A 14,845-nucleotide genomic window follows, 5' to 3' on the forward strand; every position below is an offset into this window, starting at 1 on the left:
ATTTTAGAAGATTGTCGAGAAAAACGCAAAACTTCAAATGGAACACCTTGTAGGTAGACATATGTCGTATTTATGTGTATAACGAATTTCGTGTTTGATTATCTTCACAGGAGATAATCAAAACGAATACTTTGCACTTCAAAGCATGCCTAGATACATCTTGTCATTGATGTTATTACACTTTCAATGTTCCTCGAATTTGTTGAAACTCTTGTTCAATTTTGTATGAGAGCATTTCAACACTTTCAGCGAGCCTTGAGTACACTATACAGAGATTTCAAATATTCACAATCCACACATATCTTGTAAACAAGGGCAGATACGAAATACATTTATATGAATTTTCTCACTGTTTTTAGATGCTGAATTTTGAATTAATCCATATTACGAGATACTCTGTATAGTAGCGAAACGTTTCTACTAAAATCATACACTTTGATATCAACATTCCGATTCCCAGATAAATCAAGAAACTTATCATTCGCGCGTCATTCAAGGTCAAAGTGTAGAGATTAGAATCAAACGAGTTCGTTACGTCAACTGGAAAAAATAAATGCAATCATCGAAGGAAATAGTTGGCGGGTGAGCTAAATGAGAAAAGTAACGATTTTTCTAGCGAAGGAAGAAAGTAGGTGATAACTAGGACGAACATAGTTGAAGGTGTTGCCAGCGTAGGTGGGGATGATGATGGCGGTGGTGGAGCAGAGGAAGCTCAGTTTCGCTCTCGCTCTCATCCAGGCTGGAATCGCGGTGATGAACGCGTTCGAAATACATTGAAATCCGTGTTTGACGTCAAAAACTCCAAAAAATCGATAGAGTGAGTGGAAACACGAGGCGGGACTCATTTCGTACGACGAGCAAAAATTAATTAAAAGGTGATCATTCATAATAACAAAATACGTTAAATTCTTACTCCCAACTCTCAAATAAATCTTACCGTGTCGCTTAATTATAAAAAATGTTGAAACAATCGAAGGTGGAGATATTTCCACGATTTCAGCCGCAGTTAATATTTATTTTAAGGCGTGCCTAGGCTTTTTCTCTCTCGTTTCGATATACAGCTTGGCTAAATGTCAACGTCCTGCAGCATTAATATCGTGGCAGTCTTCATTCAGTCGATTCCGCCGACTCGTGATGAAACGTAGCTATTTCGAACCACGTCGTAACGCCGTTGACGTAATATCCAAATAAAACTGAATAGAAGCATCGCGATCGAGGCAACGAGTGTCACGAGTCGCGTAAATTTCCAGCAGCCGAGGATTTGTGGACGAGAGGTCTTTGGTCGGAGATAAGGGAGAAACCAGGCTCGCGTGCTGCGTACGTTATCAAATCTAACGATGCAGCCGCACGCGAAAATGCCGTGCCTGGAATCGGGACTGCGCTAAATGAGCCGTGTAAACGAGTCCTGGGATTTGCACGAGTTTCCCTTCTATCGATCAGGATGAAATGTGTCCCTACCGATACTCTCTGCTGCAATTTCAGGCTCCGCCTTTGCTAATAATGTACAATCTTCTCATTTTGTACCTTCTTGCACCTCTCCAGCTTTCTCATCTTGAATTTATTTGTAACTTGAAAAATTGAGTAGGCTGAACAGATTTGCGAGTTTTAAGGAACTGTTTAAAGGTGATTTACTGAATTTCGTAATGGCGTCTAGGATTTTTCCACTTTTTGTAATTACTAATTAGTTACTAATACGATAATTAGTTGCCAATAAAAAGTTATTACTCCAGTTAATCTTGAACTGTCATAGAGATTAATAGAAGACTGTGCTTCCTCATTATAGGCTGGTTTTCTGACGACTTAATAGCGAAGAACTTGTTCTTGAGGTCAAATCGTGTACTGTAGTAGTCTTGTTTTATCAGATACGACAGACACTGTATGATAAACAGAATCAGTTTTTTCTGATACCTACTGGTTTGGATACTGTAAGTTGCAAGCAGAGTCAAGAAATAATTTCCACGTAAATATATTATTAGGTGCTCCTTCGTTATAAACTCGTGGCTGCAATCAATATTTCCCCTTCTCTTTTTGTCGTCTACAATTTTGAATTTTGCTTTTAAGTATATTTTTCTTTAACACGTTTATGTAGTAAGACAAAAGCGAGCCATCAATAGGTGGATAGCTTGACCTCCTAGTGTAAATTCCTTTTTAATGAGCTTGTGGCGATGAACCATTAAAAAATGTTCTAGTCAGAGATTTGAGGATTTTATGGCTTAACGATATACAGTTCCCACTACTGTGGTTCTGGTATAAGCTGTGTCCCTTTGTAAGAAATATCCATTGTTACGCAATTATTATAGTTTGTAGAACGTCAGTGTGTCACTTAACCTCCTGGTGACCTATAACGCTTGTTAAACGTTGAGAAAATTCTTCCAAAAGGACACGGCTTATACCTGAAAGTAACAACAGTAAGAACTGCATTAAAACATTTCCTAATTAAAACGAATAATTTTGTATGCCACCACTGCTTCCGGTAAATCGAGCGAATTTCTAATTAAACTTTTAGCGAGGATCATTAACAAGGTTCCTTTCAGAGTTCGGATCACTTTACTAAACCGATTATAATTAAGGCTGCTAGGATTTCATTAGTGTCTCTTCGAATCTACTTTCAGAGTCAGTAGCAGAGAAAGTTTATAAGGGTAAACTCCTTGCAGGAAGGTACAGGGGGGTTTTGATCGATGAATTTGAATATTTTCATTGACGAGGAAGCAGACGGTTGAGAGAACCCCCGCAGCTCTCATTTCGGCTGCAGCCAAGGGTGAAACGCAGTCCTAAAGATATATTGAAGGGGTAACTGCGTGCTCCCCCGAACGAGGAGATCGATATAACACATGCGCCATGGCGCAGATTCCTTCCTGAAACGCACGTTCAACAGCTTTCCGGCTTGTACACAAAACGCGGTGCAGTGTTCTCTTCATCCTTCTCTCGTGACGGACTACGGCGCTCGGTTCTCTTTTCTTGGCGACAAATTACCTAAAATTATTAACAATTGCCGCGCTGAGAGAAATCAAATCGATCGTGGTGAATTTATTTGGTTTTTAGAATTTTTTAGTGATTCTTTGCTCGTTGCGTTGTCATAAATCGACGTCATTAAACGTAATTAGGATTCTTCATCTTGATTTTTAATTTGGTAAGTGATAATTGTGCAATATTTGTTGATACAGAAAATTAGTTTCTTGTTGTTATAAAAGTATTTTTTAATTTAAAAGTATTTGAAGATATACAATAGTAGAAAATTAAAAACGTTTTATCAAGACGTTACAAAAACGATACAACTATCGATCGATTGAGGAGAAAATATAGAAATGACGTAGGGTGTAATTGGTAAACGTGCTCTAGATGAGTTCTATATCTGTCAACTCGTAATGATATCACATGGTGAGTAAATCTATAGACACAAATTGATTTCATAATGTGGGTAAATGGGTTTACTGTAAATCTAAAAATATTATGGATGAATAACAAATATTAAAGCTGTCTTTTAAAGTATTAATTAAACTCGATATCATTCAGGCTACGGAGAGACATACATACATGCTATACAATTGTAATTGCATTCTAGATCTAACTCCGATCTATGCTTCTATATTTTAAGAAATAGAACATTTTCGATAATAATTTCATCTAGGAGAATTTTTCTAAACAATTTTTCAATAATTATAAAATACAAATGTATAATTTAATTTAAAATACATATATTTCCTAATGATGTCATTTTCATTTTCGTTTTTGATTTAAAAAATAAAATATATTTCGAGTTTGGACATATCAGTTTAATAGTTCTTTGTAGATGAATCCGTGAGTTACTGTATTTCGGGATATTTGAGGTCACCTAGTTTTGACTAGCGAAACTGTAAAATCTCAGAAACAGTCTTGTCTATCGATCACTCTGTTATCTAAACAGAAACCTTCTATAATTAAAGCTATGGGGAGTGACACTCCTTCACCTGCTCCTTGACACTTTACCCCATGGCACTCCTTAATATAAAATTTATGCTCTTCTGATCGTACATAACACCCACTGTGCAGAGCTGGTATGGTTGCACTAAGACACATGTTAACATAGTAGTAATTCCCCATATATAGGGGATACGTCAATTCAATTAATAGTTTATGACCGCTTTGGCTAATAATATGCTACGTCCAAAAATGCATGTGAAATCAGGCGGTTCTATCTACAGTAACCATGTAGATTTGTATTTTTTCAGATGTAATCTTACCAGCTTTGTACAGTACATATATGGAATCATAGTTTTCACAAATCTTTGGATTTAATTTTTAAAACCACTAAGTAGAGGAAAATGACCAAAATAGGACCTCCAGTTATATAACTTTCTTAAGTTATATATCAATATAGTTGTAGTTGTAGTCCCAACTCCAGTTATATATTTTTCTTATATAACTTTCTTTATGTTGATGTTAAAATAAAAATTCTAATGACAAAAGATTATTTGATTAGTTATGTAAAAATCTATTTTTACAAAATTCATGTAAAAAAATTATAGTGTGGAGTATTTTCGAATTTATGAAGAAGTATGAAAAGTAATGGTTAAAAAAAGTGTCCCAAAGTCGAACCTATTTCTCGCATATTAAAACTACCAAATATAAATTCTTTTTCTGGAAAAAATAAAAATAGGCTTTGGTTGTGTAGTATAATAATTTATTTACGATAAATATCAAAACTTTCTTTACTAATTTGTTTACAAGAATCGCAAATGTATTTATTCTTTTCTGGTCATGAACAATCTACATGAATCCAATCATTGCATCGTAGATACTTAATCGATATCTTATCAGCTTTACATGACAATCTGACTACCGAAACCTCTCACAAAATATGCAGATAACGTTATTGACGGTCATTAGGAATTTAGTAATTTAAAGATGCCTAGGGATCCGATATAGGAAATGAAAATTGTTTTACAAACATATCATTTACTAAACTTACATAACTGTTACATCTATCCTACTTAAACAAATTAAAAGTGTGAAGCCCATTTAGAAATCAAATTATCTTAAAGAGAAGATATAGTGAAACAATTTCACGAATCACAAAAACTGAAATTAAAGTGTCATTTACTAATACTGAAGAACAAATGGATGCACGCGACTTCATTATTTTATAACATTATTTTGAAGTAGTTACGCGGTTCACCACATTAGTGCAACATATATTTAACGAAATATGTAAATCGGGGGTCCTTCATAGAGAGAGGTAGCTGTGTTTGGCTTAGTTTATTTTTCTCCATCTTTTTCAGGAACCATCTTCATTCTGAAGAGCAGAAAAAAAGGTAAAAACACGGTTCTCAGTCATACACCTGATTAGTATTACTCAATCGCCTCTTCCGACTCCTCGCTAATTACGTTAACAGGTTGTCGTCGTAATCTCTATTTATAGTCATGAAATAACACGTCTACTGCGGTCTTCCACAGATCGTCGCGTTTCCGACTGCCTCAGATCGGAGTACAGTTTCACCTGAGGCCGCAATCGCACCAAGTCGATTTTCCTGTGGGCTGTCATGTGTGTAAATCGATGCATTCGCGCTCTCGCGGAATTTCAATGTCACCACGTGTGTAAGATAACACCTGTAACCTCGACCGCGAGTCAGATCGGAAGCTGGTCCCTTCCAGACGTATCGTATTCACCGTTCGTGAAATTATATCATTGGTTGACGTCCTTCGACGAGCGAAAAACAAACGAGATTGATTTGATGGCATTATCGCGTGTTCCTCTTCTTTGTTCGGGAAATCGCGCGAGTTATGAGTCACGGAAGTCATTGATACGCGTGGAGGAACTATCATTAATGATAGGCGAGGAATAAAGAGAGGATTTATTGTTACTTTTTATTTAGTTTTCAGGTAGATATGAATCGAGTTGTATCGAATGAGATTTATTTTACTGTTTATGAGAATTTTTGACGCTTTTTGCTTCGATTGAATGGAGAAAGAGAAGTATACTAGTTGATTTGAAAAATTTGTAGCGGTAGTTGAAGTGAAATTATTAAAGTTGCGATTAGCTCATTGGAAAGTTTTTTCTTACATATTTACATAGATTGATATTTTAGAAGTATTTCGAAATAGGTTCCGTGAAAACATTCAAAAAATGGATAAACAGAATTTGGGAACGAAGGCTTCTCTCGATGTAATTCTTCGTTTTTAGTGATGAAGAAGAAAGTTAATTCTTCTTCTAAAACAACCCAATTTTTTCTTTAATATGCTACCACTCATTTATTTTTTAAAATTCTAAAAATCTCCTTGGGTATCAGATAACTATTAATATGTTTGATACTGCACCGTTTAATTTTTTCATTTAAAGTGTATAATTATACGTATATGATGTACAAGAGTTTTCAATGCCACCCTCCAGAAGAAGTTTCTTCACACATTCAAAACGAAGTAAAAAGAGAAAAAATACATCAAATTGTTTAACTGTAATAGCAATGCAGAAGAAAGTGCATGTATTCTATGGCGTGGTGGTTCAGACGGTTATGATCCCTTAATTATTTTTATAATACTTTCCTATCTTCTTATGGGTATTGTTTCCATACATGGTAATCTAGTTTTAAAATTGAAGCATCTCGGAATGCTATGAAGTTTTGCAATTTGCTCGATTATTATCCATAGAAAAATATAAAGAAATTGAGTGGATGTTATCAGTATAAAGGTCTTCTATTCTGGTTGCTCCATTCTCGTGTAGAGCATTGTTTCACTCAGGACCATTGTCCCAGATAGAGAATTCATAGGCACAATGGAATTTTCTTTACTAGCAGGGGAGGCTATTGCGTGCTTTAGTATTTCAAGCATTTCTGTCTACACGAAACCAATAGACTTGATTATTGAAACAGTGAAACAGTATGTGTAAAATTTAGTTGCTATCCTCTGGGGAAATAATACAGTTGCGGAAATAATACAGAATGTTTTATGAAACATTCTTTTTTATACAATTGACGATTCGCATTAATAATTTCTGCCATTTTCGACAAAGATAGCAAAGTATGCCTTTTGTTTATTTGGGCATTATATATTGGGCTTATATTTCTCACTATTAATTTTTGAGTATTTGAACCTTTTTATAACAGAAGTTGTAACACGCGCAACACAATATTAATGCCAATGAGAAAAGTACTTTAGTTAAATTCTGTGAAAATTGTAATACTGTCACTCATGTTCACCTCAATTTATTAGGTATACTCATAAGTCATCAATCTTTTTTTGATAAGTAAATAAAATCAGCATATTTTTATAAAGGAAGAATTGAAAATTGATCAAAGAGGCTGTGCATAACGATGGGGATGATATAATTGATTAGATAAATAATAAAAAAATTCGGACTCGTATATGTGCCCATAATTATGAAAGTTGTCTGTCATATATTTCTTGTTTCGAAATATTTAATGAATTCCATTTGAATAAATTAAAAAATATTTTTACATTATGCAACATTGTAATTTATAATTGTATTAGTCTTGATTAATGGAAATCGATATTATGTAGGTATGTATTTAATTTTAAAATAACTGATAAATTATGGGTATCTCTAATATGTGAGAATTATAATAAAACTAATTAAAGCGATCGAAAGATCAACATATTCATAACACCTGGAAATTAAGTTAGAACTAATTATTAATGCAATGTAATTACAATGTTGTCTCGATAAAAGCTCGGTAGAACACTCATTTTTCCTTGAAGCTATCGTACTGTTTCCATGCAAGCTTATGACTTGGAATCAGTTAGGAGTTTACTTATTAATTAGCAATTTAAATTAGTCTTGACAAAGGCGAATACCAGATAGAATAAGATTGTGTAGGTTCTTATTAATGACCAGTAAGGGTTCAATGTTTCAAAGGCAAGTAGTAATAAATTAATTGTTACCTATAGTTGTACTAAAAATATGACACAGTGGTAAAATAAATCAAAGGATAAAATGAACATGTTGGGACACAAGACAGGTGAATTGACATGAATATTGGAAGATGAGGAGATTCAACTTCTTGCGGGACCACGATTTGTTGATAGTGTCTGTTTATATTCGGTGACACTTTCACTCGATACTTTAATATACCATGCTATACTTCTAGTTCAATTGTATACATGGTCGTCTACGTATTTAGTAATGATTTGGCCAGCCAAGGATTACTTAGTTATAACATAACGTTGTACTTAGAGAGAATTAATACAGAACTACAATTTTTGCATATACTCCTAATTCGATTATCTGTTTTACGTGTTTATCTCTCAGAATCAAAGACTTGTGTAATTAAAAAAATAATATTGAACTGCGTTTCAGTTTTGACCTCTCACACATTAATCAGTTCGTACTCATAGAATTATCTTACGATTCGATTATACGTTTAATTAACGTCATGTGATCTGTGTCGATCAGAGGGGAGCGTTAATGACTGATCATTACAACTTTAGTGTCAATTACGGGGCACCGCCTACAGGAACTATGTTAAATCGATAACTCACGTTAGTTGACCTCAAAACGTCATCGACGTTGTCTGCGGAACGCTAATGTAGTGAACAGTATACTTACACGATTCTCATAGTAATATCGTCGTTTACACTTGACCCTGATATGTCACCTTATATTTGCCAGCTCGTTTTCAACATCTTCGACGCGAGAAATTTCATTCACGACACTCCGTTCAATCGTTAGCGCAGTTTGGCCTAAACTTATACGTACACTCTATTTTCTATTCACATACAAGTTCTTCACTGTATTTTTACAGCAAGATAACTTCGTTTAAATTCTGTTTTATTCGAAGATAACTTCTTTATCGATTTAAAAAAGAAAAAAAACAAATACAAACATTAAGAATATTGAATAATTAATTGCAGAGACTATTGTGGTGTATTTTTTTTGTTTGGTTCGTTTTCAACTTCTGCATTTAATTTTCCCCTGGTTTTCCTAATTTTAATACAGAATATCTTAAAATAGATTATCCTACAAATTTGAGCGCGTAGATTTAATTTATAATACGTAAATAAATTCGCGAGTCATTGTATGGCATTGTCTCGTTTATGATATTTGAACCGCTCATTTCCCAAACCAATTAACTCCACAAAACGAAACTACTTACATTTATTTTAAGTATAAAAAGCTAAGTATAAATCAAGTGGAGTTAACGACCTTGGTATGTGAACAGCTCATTTATTACAAGCAATTTTAAATTGTATAAGGAGTCGTTTTCTTCATGTTCAACTAATAAAATACAAAAGGTCAAATGATCACTGTTCTCTTATATGTAAATATTTAGATATAAAGATGCAGGCTGAAAAGACCGACACTGAGACCGAGAAGAACGGCACGAAGGTAGAGGAAAATGACGCCGAGGCGGAGAAGAACGAGGCCAAGGTGGAGAAAAATGATGCTAAAGAATCAGGGGAGGAGACAGTGGCGAATAAGGTTGCGAATCTGAAACTTGAGGAAAATACCGGAAGTTCAACGCCCAGCAGTCCCAGCGCCACGCAGCCAGGCAGCTTTTTGGCCAGCTTCAAAGCGTTCTCAAAATTCGGTGACTCAAAGAGTGATGGAAAACATATCACCTTGAGTCAGAGCGATAAATGGATGAAACAGGCGAAGGTGATCGACGGAAAGAAGATCACCACCACAGATACAGGGATTTACTTTAAAAAACATAAGTAAGTTTGATATTTCATTCGTGATAGGGGAAAATCATCACAAACTAAATTTACTCAAATTGTTCATTTTAAATTGGGCCCCTTTCTTTACCCTCTTTTCTTTTGTTACATTTCCTGTATTTCGCTGCTGTCTAAAATTTCACACGTTTCAATCTGTTCTCCTCCATATTAGAGAAAAATTAAAAAGAAGAATTCTTATGGAGTTGTTTCGATCGATAGATCTACGAAACTAGGAATCGATCAATACAAAGCGTTCTTGGAAGAGTTGGCTAAGAGCAAGAAGGTCGACTTGGCGGAAATGAAGAAGAAGATGGCGTCCTGTGGGCCACCTGGAGTTACGAGTGGCTCCTCAGCAGTGAGTATTTTAAACTACCTTTCAAATTTGTATTAAATAGGCTGAAATTAATACAGTAGAATCTCAAGTGACCAAATTTCAATTATTCTTAGTTTTTATTCGAAATTATGTATACATATCTCTTTGAGGTAATACCGAGAACATATTTGAAGATTGAGACTTGAACTATGATTTATCTACTAATGGTCTATCAAAAATAATGATATTAGTCACCAGGAGAGTCCTTCAGATTTATAACTCGTATTAAGTTACACATTCGAGGTTTTACTATAATTCCAATAACAAGAAAGATTTCTGATAAAGTAAGCCTCTGTCATGTATTATAATAAGTAATTTACAAGCAACAAAGTTTCAATGTACATATGGCATTGTGGCTAACTTTGTTTTATATAAATGCCAATCGATATCCATGAGGCTGTCCTACAATTTTATAAATTAATCCAAGCAAGTAGACTGCCCATTTAGTACTGACCTTGTTTGCTAGAGCATATCGATTCAGAAGATTTACGATGGCGTTAAACCTCACCTTATAAAGATATTTGACCGCGATAGATCTTAAATTGTCGATTAATGTCGCCCACACGTAATAAACATTGAGATTTTCATATCAATTAAGCTATAAATTCTCTGGAAGGTTGCAAGATTCCTTTTTTTCTTTCCATCATTTAAGTACCTTCTCCTCGATATTTAAACGTGGCCGTGGAACTATCTTATGGTAGTATACACTTTATGAGGAATCCCTTTCACGTTATACAAATTTTATTCGCGAAATTTTTTTCTCTAATAAGTAGGTTACAATAAATAATTCAAGAACATGTTCAAGGGGATATTTGCAGAAAGCCCTGTAAGATAAACACATAGTGGTAGGAACATGAAAATCTAAAAACTAAACATCAATAGAAAATGCAAAATAAAGAAGTATAATATATTACACCTAAGAAAACTGTCACAAGTAATTGTTAATGTACATTTCGTTTTGTGAGAAAATTGTAGCCGTAATTAATTTTCCAAACATTTTTTTCTGTCGTATTCTCGATTTATAATAGTTCTTTCGCAAGCATGAGTGTATAAATAAATAAGTAATGGAAGTAGAAAATAAATAATTAATAATATATAAATTTTAGAACAGTAGCTATTTTCTTTTCAGAATAGTATGATAAATATTCGAAACAAGCAATGAACTCACAAAAATTAAAAAAACATTTTTGAAGTTAACTTATGTGTCACTACTCCATTATTATCTTATCAAATATGTATGAACATAATTAATGGGGTAATCGCTACGAAAAGATGAGTAAATAGTGATGAGTTTATAACAAAAAACATCTTATTGAAGTTACATTACAACATTAATGTAAAATATACAGAATGTTCGATGACAGGTGATTCTACACATTAATGTAAAATGAAAATGAAGATAGACGAAATCGTATGTCAAGCTTCGTTATCGAGTTATTAATTGCCAACAAAACAGCTAAAATACATGTGAATTGCGTCTGACTCGGAACTTATTCTATTAAATTCCCTGTGTCTGAGCTGATTAATGCACGCTCGCAGTAGAATAAGTCATAAGTCAGACACATTTCACACGAACTTTAGACATTTTTGTAACAATTGCTATTTCTAAAATAAAGTTTCAAAAGCTGAAATAAAGCTCCAAAGCTTCTCAATTTTTATCCAATTTTAAATTATAGAATCACCTCTTAGAATTTTTGACACCCGTTATCAAATATCTGGTATAAAATGAAAATTATATCATACGAAAATTTGTTTCCAAGTTAAAAGGTACATATGAATATTATAATTATAAAGAAAGTATTTAGAAAATTATTTTTAGACAAAATTGTGTCACAGTGCATGTGTTAAAATGATAGTAGGTACAACAAAATAATAGGTGTTTATACATTACACAGATAGAGAGGTTTGGTAGAATCGATGGGTTATGTCACTCTGTCGGTTTAAAAATATGAATAATTTTTTTTTGCTATTTTATGATTCCTTCTGAAATTATATTTTTGATATCTTATAATTACCTACTTCAAATATTATGGACTACCAAAGTTGATATCTCTCAGTGATAAAACAAAATCTTTTCTTTAAAAAGTTGTTGTCTCTTTGTCTTTCGAAACGATTAAGAAATCACTTTAATTTTAAATTTAACATTTACAATATTTATAAGAACTAGTATATTTAAATTTGAAGTTAATCGGATAAATAATTTCAAAGATCTATTGAATGTCAGTTGACAAAATCATGCCAAACATGATGGCAGATAATCTTATATCACTTCATCATTTTGTAACTTTAAGCCATCAAATATGTACAAAAATAAATCCCAATAATTACCATAGAACAACTTAAAATTCACCTACTTTCCTACTTTTTAAGGTGGTATACTCTGGCATATAAATTTTCCTTGCACGTTCAAGGCGTGTTTACAAGCATTAGTCTTCTCTAACTGTTTATCTAACAATATTCTCTAACTTACAGGCAGGAAAAGCGGCCTCCACCGTGGACAGACTGACAGACGTCAGCAAGTACACCGGTTCCCACAAGCAGCGCTTCGATGAGACTGGAAAAGGCAAGGGAATCGCTGGCCGAAAGGATCTGCCCGACCAGTCTGGTTACGTGCAGGGTTACCAGAACAAGGACACCTACAACAAAGCTCATTAGCCTGAAATCGCGTGCTCCTGCGATGCCTTCGACACTCTGTTGTCCCGTCCATGCGCTTCACGCGAAACGAAAGCGTCGTCGCGCCCTTGCCTCATCTCCGCCGCTGGCGTTCTTCCTGGCGTCGCAGCTCGCTGAATCGTACCGCTGACAATCAAGACAGGACGACGAGGAATGACGAGATTGTCTGGACACCTCGATCATTTGTCCCGCTCGAGACGAAGACGCGAGGTGGATGCTGAGAGCTTGGTTCAAAGCTGATTCTCTATAAACAGTTACTTGAAGGCTTGCGATGGCTCCAGGACGCGATTCGTGGGTCCGACATTCTTTGGACGGTTGTTGCTACTTCGCAAGCGCGTCAATCTCTACTCACAAAATATTTGTGTATCGTCGTGAGATCTTGTATTCAATAATTGGTGCGTTCGAATGGCGGAGATTGTTCTGTCGCGATTAATCTTGTTTCAGGAGAGCGTTAACCAAGAATTGAGATTGTTTCGCTCGAGTACGATCGTCTCCCTCGGTTCCTAACACTTTGAATATGTTTTCTAGTTCAATTCGACGCAATCAGTTTCTAAAACTTTCGGGTCAGCTTCTTTTTTATGTACTGTTCAACACCTGAATTGTCGACAGAAGCTCGATGATGGAGCACGCGAAGCTTCTCGTTGAGCGATCGATTTCGTGCGTGGCGCAGTTTGAACGAGGTCAAGCTGCACTTGTTGCATCTGTTGTCTGTATGTGAAGAAAAGATGGCGTGGCATTATTGATTTTGTTGTGTTGAAAGTGTGGCACGAGAACAGGGAATAGGTGAATGCAATTCCGTGGACGGTTGGCCAATGATAAATGTGTTGTACTGTCTTCGTTAGATTGCAACCTCCTGCTTCCTCTTCCTCGATATGTGTCACGTGAAGCGAGTACAAGATTGGTTAATTTACTTTTTATTTGTTCTATAAGCAATTGAACAGGTTTACAAGTACAAACAAGAGTATATTTCAAAGCCACTTATCTCTTTGTAAACACTGCATTTGTGACTCTAACTGATTGCGTGTGTGATATGTATGTATTGCGTTTTCTATTCAGTTCTATCCTATTATGAAACGTAATACATGCTAGTTAGAGTCTTTTGGAATATCTGAAATGGATAATATTTAAAGCATTAAAAGATAAACTTTGATATTCTTGTAGACATCATATTCCGCGAATTTATGTTTCGAATGGTATACGGGAAGAAGAAAATTGTGATGAGCGAATAAAACAGAATTTTGTGTTATATCTTTTTACGCAGTTGATCCTCGACAAGATAAGTTTACACATTCGATAACATCTTTGTACTAAATATCTTCTATTATGAAATTTAGCAATCTAGGTCCATCGTAATATAATATATAGCTTCAAGGATTTTCGTGGAAATGCATAATCGATGATATCGTTGAATAGTACTGAAATTGTTTTCCTGAAATTTATAACTGCTCGAAGCTCGAGGATATTTGTGATTATTCTTACGATATTTACATCTCTGTACGTAATCGATGAAAGTGTACTTAATTGTGGCTGCCAGGTAAAATAGTGGCGGGTTCGAGACCAAAATCTGTAAGTCGGTACTAATCTTTACGAGTATTTATTATTAGAGATGATAACTGTATTTGGGAAACCGTACTATTTATCGTTTTGCAACCAAGAAGATACGACTGCGACAGCGGCGAAAGAATTCTCGTTCTGTTGCTGAAGGATGATCAATTTACGTTGTTTTCGTTTATGAACTTTTCTTTGTAACGAAACTTTTCACATTTAAACGTACGTTTTCAATATTCAATATTTCAATGTTAATAAACGCACTTTACAAATTCTCTCTAATTAATGTATACTAATTATGCGATCAATGCTATCGATTCTTCAGAGCTGTAGATTTGTGCAGTCGATGCGACGCCTATTTTGTCAAGTGATTATAAAAGGAGACTAAAATTCTCTTCATACAGGGTATTTCTGAATAACATGTACAAGCGGACAGGAGGTGATTCCTTATGAAAAAATAAAAATATAAAGAATAACATTTTTTGTTTTCGACTTACTTTTCGAGATAATCGAGTTTGAAGATTCGCTCTGTATTATACGTATTTACGACTAAGATACGATTCACTCAGAGATATATAATGTCTACAATGTTTGTAAATAATA

At 34.6% G+C, this 14,845-nt stretch overlaps 1 protein-coding gene across 2 annotated transcripts; it reads left to right on the top strand.

The window, feature by feature from the left end:
- Positions 1-733: 733 nt before the first annotated feature.
- Ringer (tubulin polymerization-promoting protein ringmaker) lies at positions 734-14,524 on the top strand. Of its 2 annotated transcripts, none has more exons than XM_076386120.1 (4): positions 734-875; positions 9,264-9,648; positions 9,868-10,003; positions 12,494-14,524. In XM_076386120.1, exons 2-4 carry the CDS (start codon positions 9,272-9,274, stop codon positions 12,674-12,676), a joined length of 696 nt encoding a protein of 231 aa, XP_076242235.1. In that variant the 5' UTR covers positions 734-875; positions 9,264-9,271; the 3' UTR covers positions 12,677-14,524. The 2 variants fall into 2 exon arrangements, with proteins under 2 accessions (XP_076242235.1, XP_076242236.1); XM_076386121.1 differs by lacking the exon at positions 734-875 and adding an exon at positions 2,584-3,130.
- Positions 14,525-14,845: the final 321 nt, after the last annotated feature.

This window comes from Calliopsis andreniformis, chromosome 9 (genome assembly GCF_051401765.1).
Source record: "Calliopsis andreniformis isolate RMS-2024a chromosome 9, iyCalAndr_principal, whole genome shotgun sequence".
Classification (NCBI taxonomy): Eukaryota; Metazoa; Arthropoda; class Insecta; order Hymenoptera; family Andrenidae; genus Calliopsis; species Calliopsis andreniformis.

Coding starts and splice junctions, on each gene's coding strand:
- Ringer (XM_076386120.1), top strand. CDS start 9,272: ATGCAGGCTGAAAAGACCGACACTGAGACCGAGAAGAACGGCACGAAG. Junction 9,649..9,867: donor ATTTACTTTAAAAAACATAA/GTAAGTTTGATA, acceptor TTCGATCGATAG/ATCTACGAAACTAGGAATCG. Junction 10,004..12,493: donor TTACGAGTGGCTCCTCAGCA/GTGAGTATTTTA, acceptor TCTAACTTACAG/GCAGGAAAAGCGGCCTCCAC.